Source organism: Filicampus tigris, chromosome 12, assembly GCF_054856515.1.
Source record: "Filicampus tigris isolate MCC_2025a chromosome 12, RoL_Ftig_1.0, whole genome shotgun sequence".
NCBI classification, from domain to species: domain Eukaryota; kingdom Metazoa; phylum Chordata; class Actinopteri; order Syngnathiformes; family Syngnathidae; genus Filicampus; species Filicampus tigris.
In genome coordinates this window covers 6,822,534-6,835,748 of record NC_141228.1, presented here as the reverse complement: position 1 = coordinate 6,835,748, position 13,215 = coordinate 6,822,534, and the positions used below count along the sequence as shown (strand labels likewise).

The window sequence follows — 13,215 nt, the reverse complement described above, 5'->3', positions numbered from 1 at the left end:
GATGAAGTAGGATTAAACATTCGTAAAAAGAGCAGTGCATGCAGTAAAATAGGTCATGTACTTTAGTCGGCAAATGTTTCTTGTGAATGTACAGGATTTTTAGTGGCGTTTAAAGTGCAAAATACTTTTTGTAAATTTTAAAAAAGTCCATCAAGATGACGGCTCCTTGTCAATGTTGCTTAATGTCATGTATAGTTAGTCAACACTTTTTTTATTCCTCCATCTAGCCTTCTTTGGCAGGACCTGAGCCGCAGCTTAAAAAATTGTTATGCGATGAGACCAAATTTAGACAGTTTCTAACTGTGGACCAAGGGAATGACCTGCAACAGCAGCTGTGTGCGCTGCCTGATGACATCATTCAGGAGGCCCACCGCCTCTTTCTCTCTGAGTTGGACACAACCAAGCTCGTCACAAATTTCAGGGTGGGAAAATGTGAAAAATGAAACCCAATTGATTACTTGTAGTACATTCCCAAATAAAATTCAGTTTTCAATGTATTTATTGTTTTCCATATAGTTGATCCGCTCAGAGGACATGACTGCCCTCAACAGCTCCATCAGCTCAGTTTCCACGCAGTTTGCGGACATCGTGAAGTTTGTAAGAGCCCATGCCGACATAACTGCACAGGAATATTCCCCTTACATCAAATAATATATTTCCTTCCCTCTTTGTTGCTTTGGCAAACCCCGCCCCATTCACTTACCCCTTGGCCTCCCCTCAGTACTCGTCAATCTCCAGCTTCTCTGATATGAGTAAGGATGTCAGCCTTTTACGTGGGACTCAGTCCACGGAGAGTTTCCAGGCATTCTCAAGGATCATGTGTAATTCCTCTACGATTGGCAATAAACAAATCCCATCATTCAACATGTATGAGGATGAAAATAACAAGTCTGCCACAGAGACAAACAACTTTCAAGACATGAACGTCAGCCCCACCGGTCAAACCAGTAAGTGTTAGATTCAACGGAACCTGAAGTGACACTTCAGGTTTCTCATAGTAAACATAGTGTGCTGGTTGTGTGTCATGATCATTTTATTTATTTTTTTTTGTTTTGCTCAAACTTCCGTCCAAATTTCCCTCTCTTAACAGCTTCTTTCTGCCAGCGCTTGATTCAAGGTTTAAAGACCAGTCCCGTGTCACGTAATATATGGCGAGCTATTAAACCTATTGTCAGTGGAAAACTGCTGTACACACCAGACACGCCTGCAGTTCAAAACGTTATGAAAGAGGTAAACCTCATAATATAGTTTTAGAATTACCAGAGCCAAATCGACAATTTGAATGTATATGGTATTTTTGAACTGAATCCATTATATCCATCATTTGAAGGTGAACAAGACTTTTCAAGACCTGCAGATCTTCAAGGACCTGAATAAGGCTTGGTTGGAGGTGGGGCCAGAAATTAAAAGAAACATGGAGACTAGAGTGGAGATTCCAATATTGCAGGTCCGACTCCCCGTAGATATTAATCCGTTCATGGAATTTTGTCATTTTAGTTATTCATGTCAAAACGTTTGTGGCAGTTTTAGTCATGCGTGTGCGTGTCTGTGTGCATGGTGGTGGCAGGGGTTGCTTCAGCTGCCCAGTGTAATTATACAAGTCAACAAGCAACTGGAAAACACAAAATGGACAGCCGCAGGGTTGGCTCATTTTTTGTCCAGTCGTCGACCAGATGTACCGAGGAGGCCTGGAGAAAGTTCAACCTGGCGGGACATCTACAATGACATCAATTACACCATCCCCTATCTTGCACAAGTCACTGAGGTTTACATCTTCCAATGCAAGTTGAAGTTAATCACCTGAGAAAGTGCACACCTAAATGTCTCCCCTCGTCTCCAACAGTGTTTTTTCATCAACATGTTGGAGGGCCTGGCGGATGAAGGTCAGCTGGTCAGTAGAGCTTTGGAGCTCCTTCAAGGCGAACAGTTTTGGGCGGGTGTAGTGTTTGACCTCCCCACTTCTTCTGCTGAGCTGCCACCCAACGTCACCTACAAGATCCGAATGGACATTGATGAAGTTACCCGCACTGATCAAATCAAAGACAGGTAGTCTAATACTTTTTGACAATGCTTGTGCCAGATCATGAATCGTCACTGTAAAGTGAAAATAATTTCTTCTAAATTTAACACCACATGGAAAACCGTTAACAAGCCTCCTCAATTCAAATGATTAAAAAAAATATGTACCATGTATATAAAATAAGGCTTCAAAATCCCAAAGTTCAAGTCGTTTCCTCCACTCCAAAGCTATGGACGTCCATTGAATACGGTCAAACCCATCCAGAATTTTCTTTCTCATGGTCTGAGAGTCCTTCAGGCGTCTTGTGGCAAACTCCAGGCGGGCTACCACTTGCCATTTACTAAGTATTGGCTTCTGTCTGGCCATGCTACCATACAGGCCTGATGTGTGGAGTGTTACAGAGATGGTTGTCCTTCTGGTAGGTTCTCCTCTCTCTACAAATAATGCTAGAGCTCTGACAAAGTGGCCATCAGGTTCTTGGTCATATTCCCGACTCTTCTTCCTCGATGGCTCATTTTAGACAAGCGGCCAGCTCTTGAAAGAGTCCTGTTGGTTTGGTACTTATTCCATTTACGAATGATGAAGACAATTCTGTACATTGGAACTTTCAAAGCAGCAGAAACTGTTCTGTACCCTTCGCCAGACTTGTGCCTCGACACAATACTGTCCCGGAGGTCTACAGACCATTCCTTGGACTTTATACTTTGTTTGTGCTCTGACATGCAATGTCAACTGTGGTACCTTATGGAGAGAGAGGTTTTTGCTTCCTTTCCAAATCATGCCCAATCAACTGAATTTGCCATAAGTGGACTCCAATTAAGCTGTCGTAACGTTTCCTGGATAGTCAGTGGAAACATAATGCGCCTTGAGCTATTTTTTTTTTAACTCCATGGCAAAGGCTGTGACTTAGGCACGTGATTTTTAATGATTTTGTTAAAATTTCAAAAATGTTTTTTCACATTGTCTATCTGGGGTGTTGTGTGTATAATTTTGAGGCCAAAAATGAAGTTATTGACCTTTTGTGGCTTACCCTCCTTGTGAAGAGTGTCGATGACTTGTCTTCAGGACAGCTGTCAAGTCAACAGTCTGCCCCATAATTGTGTAGCGTAAAGAACCAGTCTGAAGAATATTTAAAGGCTCAGGAAACCTTGCACCATGAGTTTCCAGTATTCATTTTTTTCCACATCATTCTAATTTACTGGGATTTTTAAAAAATGACCTGTAAGCCATAATCATGAAAATTACAAGAAACAAAGGCTTGAGATATTTCTTGTATAGGTCTTTTTATTCTTTTCCAGGATACATAAAGACAGGGTACTTTACAACCAATTGTGTCATCTTGAGATACAACATAAGATTGAAAATCTTATGTTTGTAATCAATCTATCAATGGGTGTCACTTTCTGAAGTGACTGATAAAAAAAACCCTTTCACAACATTTTTTGCCACTTTTGGGGATTGATTTCTGTAACTTGTGTCATTTTCTCCCAAATGTTTGTGACAAAGAATGTTTTTATAATACCTGAGCACACCGATTGTTCATGGTGTTTTTTTTCCAGGTTTTGGGGACCTGGTCCGGCAGCTGATCCAATCAACGACATGCGCTACATTCGAGGAGGCTTTGTATATGTTCAGGACCTGGTGGAGAAGGCCGTGTCCCGTATTCTCACAAAAGCACAACAAAACATTGGCCTCTACATACAGCAAATGCCATACCCCTGTTTTGTGGATGATATGTAAGTCATGCAGTATCAAAACTCAGTATGTTGCAGTTCAAACCAGTTCTACACATTTGCTTTGAGCTGAAAGGTTCACGCATAACAACATTCCACAACATGATGATAGTCTGAGCAGATGCAATACTTAAACTGTCTCAAGATTATTTCTTTACAAATGTAATATTGCCCAGTTTTTATTGACACTTTTGTTATTGTGGTCTAAAATGGTACTGCATTACACTGAGAAGTATTTAATATTTCGGATCCATTATTATGCCTTGTCTTGTGTCTTTGTCAATCAAAACTGTGCATTTTTATCTTTTTAAAGGAATGTAATTTCCGCACCGCTTTTGTATTAGTGTAAGTCAGTGGTGTAAGTGGTCATATTGTTCTGGTTGGTCGGTGTACTTTATTCAACTCATTCAGGGTTAGGTTCTTGTTATTTCACAATAATTTGACAACCCTTTCCCCAATTAAAATTGGTTCTGATTCTCACAGTTTTCTTCGAGTGTTGAATCGCACCCTGCCGCTCTTCCTGACCCTGGCCTGGATCTATTCCGTGGCGGTAATCATTAAGGGTGTGGTTTACGAGAAGGAAGCCAGGCTGAAAGAAACCATGAAAATTATGGGTCTGAGTACAGGAACACTGTGGCTCAGCTGGTTCATCAGCAGTCTTGTGCCTTTCCTGGTTTCTTCTCTCCTCCTTATTGGTGTGCTCAAGGCAAGAACTAATCTCATTCAATGCATCAAATGTATTAGACACTGCAATAGAAGTGACGGGCTTAGAAGCAGTATGTTCAGTGTAATTATGGCCAAGATTCAATACTTTTTGCCCATTTATATTTTGTATTTTAGAATGAACTTTTGTGTTTTTATAACACATTTCCCTTTCCTTGTCTCTAGTGGGGTGAGATCCTGCCATACAGCAACGTGGTTGTCATATTTTTTTTCCTGATGGCATTTGCCACTGCAACTATCATGCAGTGCTTCCTCATCAGTACTTTCTTCTCCAAGGCCAACATGGCTGCCGCATGTGGGGGGCTCATATACTTTAGCCTCTATCTTCCATATGTACTGTTTGTGGCATGGCGAGACCGCGCCACCACCACCATTAAAGTTGTTTCTGTAAGTGAAAGTAATTTGAACATCTTTGTCTCAATTCAATACGCTGAATACATCGTTTAGTACTTCAAAACAACATTGTTTGGATATAAAATTATTTTCTCAGAGCTTCCTGTCTCCTGTGGCCTTTGGGTTTGGCTGTGAGTATTTCTCTCAATACGAGGAGCAAGGCGTTGGGATCCAGTGGTCCAATCTGCTGTCCAGTCCAGTGGAGGGCGATTCATATAACTTCGCTACATCTATAGCGATGCTTTATGTGGATGCCTTCATCTATGCGGTGGCAGCTTGGTACATCGAAGTGGTGTTCCCTGGTATGATTGCGTTTTACTTTTCTTTTCTGTACAAACACTCATTTTGCCAAATGCAAATGAAACAAATGTTAAATAATATTGAAAGACATAAACATGAAGTACATACTTTAGTTGAGTAAACCTCTTAGCAGAGGATTTTGGCTTCATATTATATAGTTGGATTGTCATAAAATGTGTCAGTTGTGCACAACACACTATAATCAAACCTTTTAAGGCATGGATGGTTTTTGTTTACTGTAGCCATTTCACCAAGCATTGTATACTATGACAAAAATTGATGTGAATTGTTTTGATATTTTTAGGACGATAACTCATGACAATGTGTGTCCTTCAGGTGAATATGGCATTCCCCGACCGTGGTACTTCCTCTTTCATATCAACTACTGGAAAGGAATTCCACTGGAGGATGACATTCGAATCCCCTCTGCTCCAATGGAGCAGGGTAAAGGTAAGACTAAAAGCTGCTGCACATACGTGCCTTTGTTTCCTTCATTTATTTTGCCTGCCAGCATGACTGCGTAAACAAATGCACACGGGGATCAGTCACGTGATGTCCAGAGCGCTATACAGTACTGTTAAAAATACTTACGGATTCATCTTCATTGGCAGGTAGCTACACTTTTCATTGCAGAAGTCACAGCATACTTTCTTTCAAATATTGCCATTTTAACATTTGCATTGTTTGTTGAGCGAAACGGTTTATGGTCTGTTCATCGCTATTTTGTGTATGTAGATCGCATTGAAGCAGACCCAAGTAACCTGCTCCTTGGCGTCAGCATAAGTAACCTGGTGAAAATCTACAAGAAAGGAGCCAAGATGGCTGTCAACCACCTCAACCTGAAGTTCTACGAGGGGCAGATCACCTCGTTTCTGGGTCACAATGGAGCGGGAAAAACTACTACCATGTACGAGCAGATTGAGTTTTGAATTGCTTCAGATTTAAAGTTGAAGCCATGTGTATAAGAAAGTACACTCTTAAATTTGTATTTATTTGCTGTGTTACACAATTAGTATCATATCATTGATTTCAATTTGGATACTGTTTTTTTTTTCATTTTTTACTGTTGCAGAATCTGTACTAATCATAAAAAATGAGCATGTTTTCTTGTATGCCAGATCTGTAATGACAGGTCTGTTCCCACCTACCTCGGGCACGGTGCACATTAAAGGGATGGACATCCGCTACGACGTGGACACCATCCGAAGGACTCTAGGCGTTTGTCCACAATATAATGTCCTGTTTGACGTGTAAGAATTGTATTGCTTATGCTACATCATTCACTGACCCTAAAATTAGATGTGAAAAAGTTGTGCAAAAAGTACTGAACAGTTGGACATGCACATTCAAAAGTTAAAAGAGCAAATGTTCAAAAGTTTTTTTGTAAAGTTTGAAGTGAGTTTTTGTTTCAGTCAGAAATGACACTCAAAAGCCCACACCCCTTGATTTGATCACGGTAATCACTATGTTCTTATTGTCTGTCTCTCTGCTACAGTCTAACAGTGGAGGAGCATGTATGGTTTTATGGACGTCTGAAAGGTATGTCTAGAGAAGAGGTGAAGGCCCAGCTTGACTCTTGGCTTGAAGAAGTTGGACTTCTTCACAAACGTCATGAACAGACTAAAACCCTCTCTGGTGAGCTCATACAGTATGGAAAAAAATACTCCTCGCTGCAAAGCTTAAAAGGGGGAGCTTGCCATTTTACCATTAAAAAAATAGAAGTCATATTGTTAAAACTGTCAGAAGATCCCTTATCAAGGTTTTTGGTCCCTTCTCAAGGTTTCTCACTTTTCCCCAGATATTTTTTTTTTTAGTTTTTCCTTGTCCCACTGGGGGTTAAGATCAGGGGATGTCGTGTATATGATCTGGTGCATATGTGAAGCCCTTTGAGACTTTCCTGTGATTAAGGGCTATATAAAGAAATGATATTGAGCCTTGGGAAAAACAACCCATCACACATCAATTACATGTACTTACATCAGGTCATAATGACAGTTTTAACAAATATGACAAGCTTTGTCTTTTGGGGCGGAAAATTGCATAGTCTACCTTTACTCTTGCTTTTATCGTCACTAGGTGGTATGAAGAGGAAGCTGTCGGTGGCAATAGCATTTGTTGGAGGCTCCAAGGTGGTAGTTTTGGATGAACCTACAGCAGGGGTGGACCCGTACTCCCGGCGGGGCATTTGGGACTTGTTGATGAAATACCGCAAAGGTGAACTGGAATTGTTAGTTTTAGGTGCATGCTATTATTAATTTGCTTTAAAAGGTGGTTTGTAGAATAGAGAAAATAACATTGGTCCAAACATTTACCTTTTTACAATTGGATCCAAATATTCTGAAGAGAGTGAAAATGTTTAAATTAAAGGAACTATACACTGTACATTTTGTAGAGTAGATTTTACTCTAAAAATACTATATTTGGTCCCTGTAAACAGAATACAATTTGAAATTAAAATTCTCAGCATAAATTTTATGCTGAGTATTTTACTCTACGAAATTTATTGTGTAGCCTCAAGATGGTCCATTTTTTTTTCACTACTAAGCTTTCTTTGTGCCGTTTTTCCCTGAGGAAAAATCAAAATGGCAGCATTTTCATTTCAATCCATTTTAGAGCAGTCTGTAAAGAAGTTGCCCCTCTTTTTCATTGCCAAAATTGAATACGCTCTTGTTGTGACATCAGCATCAGAAATGGACACCAAAGTCATAGTAAAGCCAGTGTAGACAAATTAATGTACTATTCCATAAAGTTGGAGTATTTATTCATATATTGTCGCTCTCGACCGAAATACCCCCACCTCCAAAGTGACAACTTCTCAGGAAATTTGAAAAAAAAAAAACTTGTTTGAGAACTTAACATAAAAGAACGAGACATGACAATGTTGCAAGCCAAAAATTAACACAGATTTTTTTTTCTGTTTCTTCTTTTTAACTTCAGAACTATATAATAACGGCTAATGTTTGGCCCATGAGAGAGGACCTTTAAGTTACTTTGTCAGTAACCATAATACACTGAATGTTGTTTTTTTTTTTTCTTGGTTAGACCGAACCATAATCCTTTGCACTCATTACATGGACGAGGCCGAACTACTTGGTGATCGCATTGCCATCATCTCCCACGGAAGGCTTTGCTGCTGCGGATCACCACTTTTTCTTAAATCTAAACTGGGATCTGGCTACTCCCTGACTGTTGTTAAAAAGGTATCAACATCACTATTAGTAACAGTGTCAGTGCCAACCTGCTGCAAAGCCATCTATTTTTAGTACGTTTCTGTTCAAAGATGTAGCAGATGTAGCATTCTCTTTCAACATTTTACCTTGTCTGGGCATGCGAAAATAAAAATGCCTAATACAAACTACAATTCCAAACAAGTTGGGACATTGAGTAAAACAAACAGAATATAATGATTTGCATATTGTTGTCCACCTATATTCAGTTAAATGCACATTTAATATTCAATAATGTTCAAAAAAATTTTTCCCAATATTCACTCATTGAATTTGATGCCTGCAACGTGTTTGAAAATAACCTGGGTAGGGGCAGGGTTTACCACTGGTTTACATCGCCTTTCCTTTTACACTCAATAAGTGTAAGTGTCATTTGGGAACTGAGGACACTAATTGTTGAAGCTTTGAAGGTAGAATTATTTCCCATTCTTGCTTTATGTACAACATAAGTTCAACAGTCTGCAATCTCCATCTCCATTGCTATATTTTATTCTTCATAATGCACCACCCATTTTCAATAGCAGTCAGGTCTAGATTGCTGGCAGGCCAGTCTAGCACTCAACACTCTTTTTCTACGAGGCCACGCTGTTATAATGTTCAGAACGTGGCTTAACTGAAATAAGCAGTGCTATCCCTGTAAAAGACCTTGCTTGGATGACAGCATTTTTTGCTCCAAAACATGTGTGTATCTTTCAGCAGTAATGGTGTGCAAGTAACCCATGCCATGAGCACTTATGAGTACTCACCCCCATACCATCACAGATGCTGGCTTTGAATTGATAACAGTTGAGTAGGTCCTTTTCCTCTTTGGCCGGGAGGACACGACATGCTTGATTTCCCAAAAACAATTTGAAATGTGGACTCGTGAGACCGCACACTTTGCTACTTACTTAAAATTATCCTCAAACATGTACTGTATAATGTATTTGCAAACAAATCTCTGAATTCACTTAACAGAGGGTCTTAAAGATAGCTACTGAAAAGAATAACTGTATTTAAAAATCTGCCCTAACAAAGATAATTGTATTTGGTTTTGATTGACACTGAAAATTACAAGCTGTTAAGCAATAATATGTGAATATTTGTAATGTAATGTTATGTGTTTCAGGAAAACAATTTATTACAGACTGGAGACATACCCACATCCTGTAATGGAGACACAGGTTAGTGTTCTATGTGATTCTAACATGACAGTGGTTAAAAAGTAGATTTCAGAGGATTGATCAAGCTACAGTTTGGTTATAATTGTTTTCTCATCTTGACATATGTACTGATATGATTTTTTTTGTAATCTTGATCTATGTGCTGATTGACCTCTTTATGGTAGACATGGAAGCGCTGCTGTCCCTGGCACAGCGCCATTTTCCTCATTCCAGGCTGGTAGAGGAGTCAGGGCGTGAGGCGGTGTTAAATCTACCCCAGGAAGCCTCCAAGAACAGCCGCCTGGCTGTCTTCCTGTCCGAACTGGATCAGAATCTAAACGAGATTGGAATTATCAGCTATGGCCTGTCTGACAGTAAACTGGAGGACGTGAGCAAATCTCATAAAAATAAATTTGCAGACTGTCATACACATGCCAAACCAACAGGTGGTGGTACAACCCCTATCCTAAATAATGAGGAAAATAAGCAATCTATTTAAACTCTTGTGCCGAAAAGCTTGGATTTCCTACACTTGAAGTACTATTTCAGTGTGTGAACATGAGTAATATCTTTCCAGATCTTTCTACGAGTGGCGGAGGAAACTGAGGTCAAAGCGGAACCAGAACTACAGGCTGATCCTCCTCAGCGGTGGCAACATGAAGAAGAGCCCAAGATAGGTGTGTGTGTTTGTGTGTGTGTCACACAGCGTGACGGTGCTTCCTCTGACTGTTTTTATTTCCTGTACTGCTCCCAGGAACAAATAAGCTTTGTAAGCAAGGTGCCCTCGAAATTACAGTAACAGAGAATAAATTGCAACTGACTTTAGTTACATTGTCAAACATAAAAATTAGGAAAGGGTTGGCTGGTTTAACGTCCAGCTATTTTTGTAGCTTGTGCTGCTCATGGTTGCAGGGAGCTGGACCTTATGCCAGATGGCTTTGGCCGAACTCCACCCACCTGCTCACCAGTCACTCACGGAGCCCATGTAGAGACAGACAACCAGTCACACTCACATGCACACTGGTAGTTAAAGTGAACTGAACCCACAACAATTGCCTCACCATGTCACGATGCCCTTTAAGGTTTAGGGATTGTGAGCAGCGTGTGTTTGACAACAGAATAATATAATTGGATGTTTAGTGAGTGTTATCTTTTAGTTGTACAAAGACATAATTGCCACAACATTGCTTTCCTGTCCATGAGTTCGCCATTAAACTTCTCAAGTTTTTCAGAACTGAAAACATGCTTGGACCGAGTAGAATAATTGCCTACCTGTCCCTAAAAAGCTCCTACAATATTTTGGCACAGAACCTCAGGAGGCAGACTTACTGAGTGGACTTGGCCAAGGTGCCATCCTGACTGGATGGAGACTGACCTGGCATCAGCTGAGAGCTCTCTTCATCAAACGATGGCTGTATGTTCGCAGAAGTCGCCGAGCCCTCTTTGCTCAGGTGATAACAAACAGAAGGAGAAATGTGTGTCAGTATTAGGGACCTGTGTCTTTCAGAAGTTTAAAACAAGAGGTTTCCTGCTGTATCCACTTTTTCAAGCAAGTGGCAAAGCAATATTTTTTGGCGTAGAATATTGAGCGCCCTCGCATGTGGGATTGATGAACAGTAGAATGCAATGAGCACATCTTGCTACAACTCGCAACCACACTCGTACGGAGACTTGGTGATGTCACATGCCGCCCCAAACAGCCCCTCCTCTGAAAGAGGATATATATGCATTATATGATTGCAATTGTTTGTGCTCAAATACACTCACAATGTGTTTAATATGTGTGTTTTAAATATGTTTAAAGCATGTGGGAGGGAAACTATATACAGGTATGGTCTCTCTGAATCGCATCTTTTCACCTGTTACGGGTGGGGATGAATTGATAAATTGATCATTGGTTTCACTGTACTGAAATTTTGTACTACAGATCGTGCTGCCTGCTGTTTTTGTGCTGGCCGCTCTGTTTGTCAGTCGTGTTATACCACAATTTGGGAAGTACCCGGCCCTGGAGCTCCAGCCTTGCATGTATGGAGAACAGTACACCTTCTTCAGGTACACTTAAATACACACTCAATTTGCTCTGGACTTGCTTGCTTACTTTAAAGGCGCTGCAGGTGGGACAAAGTTGTCGGTAGTAATTTGCTACTTCATACTGTTATAGAAAGTATACCGTTGTTCACTATTTCGTTGTCAAAAGTGTGATCAGTACCAAAATGAACTGATCCCACTTTTTGGGGATACCTACCGTTCTATGGTACCGAAATAATTTTCACAAGTCTTGATAAACTGCATTTTGTACTGTATTTTGGGATACGGGTATATGACACTTGTATTTCTATGTGTGTGGCTGACAGCCTGATTTTTAAAACATTGCTAGTCATATTTTATCTAGCACTCCTTAACCTCCTCATTATGCAGTATTTTTTTTTTTATCTTTGCACGTTGTTAACTGTTATTCTGACCTGAGGTCACATATTTACAGCAATGATGCTCCTAAAAATCCAGCCATGGAGAAGCTACAGGAAGCCTTGCTGGATCTGCCAGGTTTTAGTACGAAGTGTATGGAGAACAAGAAAAGCACCATGTAAGATTCAAACATGTAAAAGCACTCAAACAATTTTGTAATTGAACCTTTCTACTGCTCTATTTGTTGTGGACTAAAATTGGTGCATAAACTGTGTCCATCGTCACATGTTCCCGCAGGACCCCCCAGCATGACACCAAAAAAGGGCGTGTGTTCAAACGGCCTCTGGTCCCCAACTCCACCTGGCAAATGTTCAGCACCGGCAAGTGGACCAAGGAGAGGCCTTCACCTGACTGTCAGTGCAGCACAGAGGATTCACTAAAGATGCTCCCAGACTGTCCAGAAGGGGCTGGCGGGCTTCCCCCTCCAGAGGTTAAATTGGTGTCACCATGTCACATCCTCACTGGACAGAACATTTACTGACAGTAACAACTGATGCTTACTATCAGTTGCATGAATACTGCTAGATTCTGTCGAATTGTTTTCTGCATTATTTGTGATCGGTAAGATAAGATAATTATTTAATTCTTCCCACAGGGGAAATTCAGGTGTTACAGGAAATTGTTAGAAAAAAAAATGTGACAGCACATTGGGGGAAAACACACTAACAATATATACAACAAACATTTATGAAAGATAAAATGGCATGTGATTTTTGAATAGCAGCAACGGGCACTGAGTCTTCAATGACGTCAAATGATTTCTGATCTTACCATATGATGAATTCGATTTTAATATTGGTATTTCAGGTCGCAAGGTATTCTGGTGTCATCTTGCAAAATCTGACACGTTATAACATGTCAGATTACCTGGTGAAGACCTACCCAGAAATTCTTAAGAAGAGGTAACAATACATAGATGTCAATAAATACATAGATGTATTTTTTGTTTTCTATTTTCTTTCACTTAAGATGTTTTTTACTTAAAGTGGAAGTCAACCCAAGCATATTTTTTCAAGAATATGTTATATGCAAGCCCACTAGTTGATAGAAAGCATTCTGATAGATATTGCGTTTGTGGAATAAGTGTTAATTTACTCGATTTTAGCCATTTCCGGGGGCGGCCATTTTGTCTTCTTTCGACTGAAAATGACATCACAAGTGCTGACAACGACCAGTCACGGCTCAGATTCAGAAAACAGGTCAGGCGTGAT

The 13,215-nt window shown here is 40.2% G+C and overlaps 1 protein-coding gene across 2 annotated transcripts in view; it reads left to right on the top strand.

Annotated features, from left to right (window-relative positions):
• The window catches only part of LOC147138202 (phospholipid-transporting ATPase ABCA1-like), a 38,898-nt gene that overhangs the window by 9,970 nt on the left and 15,713 nt on the right, over positions 1-13,215 (top strand). For both annotated transcript variants that reach the window (XR_015089101.1, XM_086048325.1), the window contains exons 7-31: positions 228-422; positions 517-597; positions 722-947; positions 1,091-1,230; positions 1,331-1,447; positions 1,568-1,765; positions 1,844-2,046; positions 3,580-3,756; positions 4,237-4,459; positions 4,642-4,863; positions 4,967-5,171; positions 5,506-5,619; positions 5,905-6,076; positions 6,288-6,419; positions 6,665-6,804; positions 7,246-7,383; positions 8,212-8,369; positions 9,505-9,559; positions 9,724-9,926; positions 10,116-10,215; positions 10,847-10,989; positions 11,466-11,590; positions 12,021-12,122; positions 12,242-12,434; positions 12,812-12,906. Coding sequence is in view for 1 of the 2 variants with exons in the window: in XM_086048325.1 (XP_085904451.1) it covers positions 228-422; positions 517-597; positions 722-947; positions 1,091-1,230; positions 1,331-1,447; positions 1,568-1,765; positions 1,844-2,046; positions 3,580-3,756; positions 4,237-4,459; positions 4,642-4,863; positions 4,967-5,171; positions 5,506-5,619; positions 5,905-6,076; positions 6,288-6,419; positions 6,665-6,804; positions 7,246-7,383; positions 8,212-8,369; positions 9,505-9,559; positions 9,724-9,926; positions 10,116-10,215; positions 10,847-10,989; positions 11,466-11,590; positions 12,021-12,122; positions 12,242-12,434; positions 12,812-12,906 (3,857 nt within the window). In the remaining variant the exon portion in view is untranslated. The remainder of the gene's footprint in view (positions 1-227; positions 423-516; positions 598-721; positions 948-1,090; positions 1,231-1,330; positions 1,448-1,567; positions 1,766-1,843; positions 2,047-3,579; positions 3,757-4,236; positions 4,460-4,641; positions 4,864-4,966; positions 5,172-5,505; positions 5,620-5,904; positions 6,077-6,287; positions 6,420-6,664; positions 6,805-7,245; positions 7,384-8,211; positions 8,370-9,504; positions 9,560-9,723; positions 9,927-10,115; positions 10,216-10,846; positions 10,990-11,465; positions 11,591-12,020; positions 12,123-12,241; positions 12,435-12,811; positions 12,907-13,215) is intronic.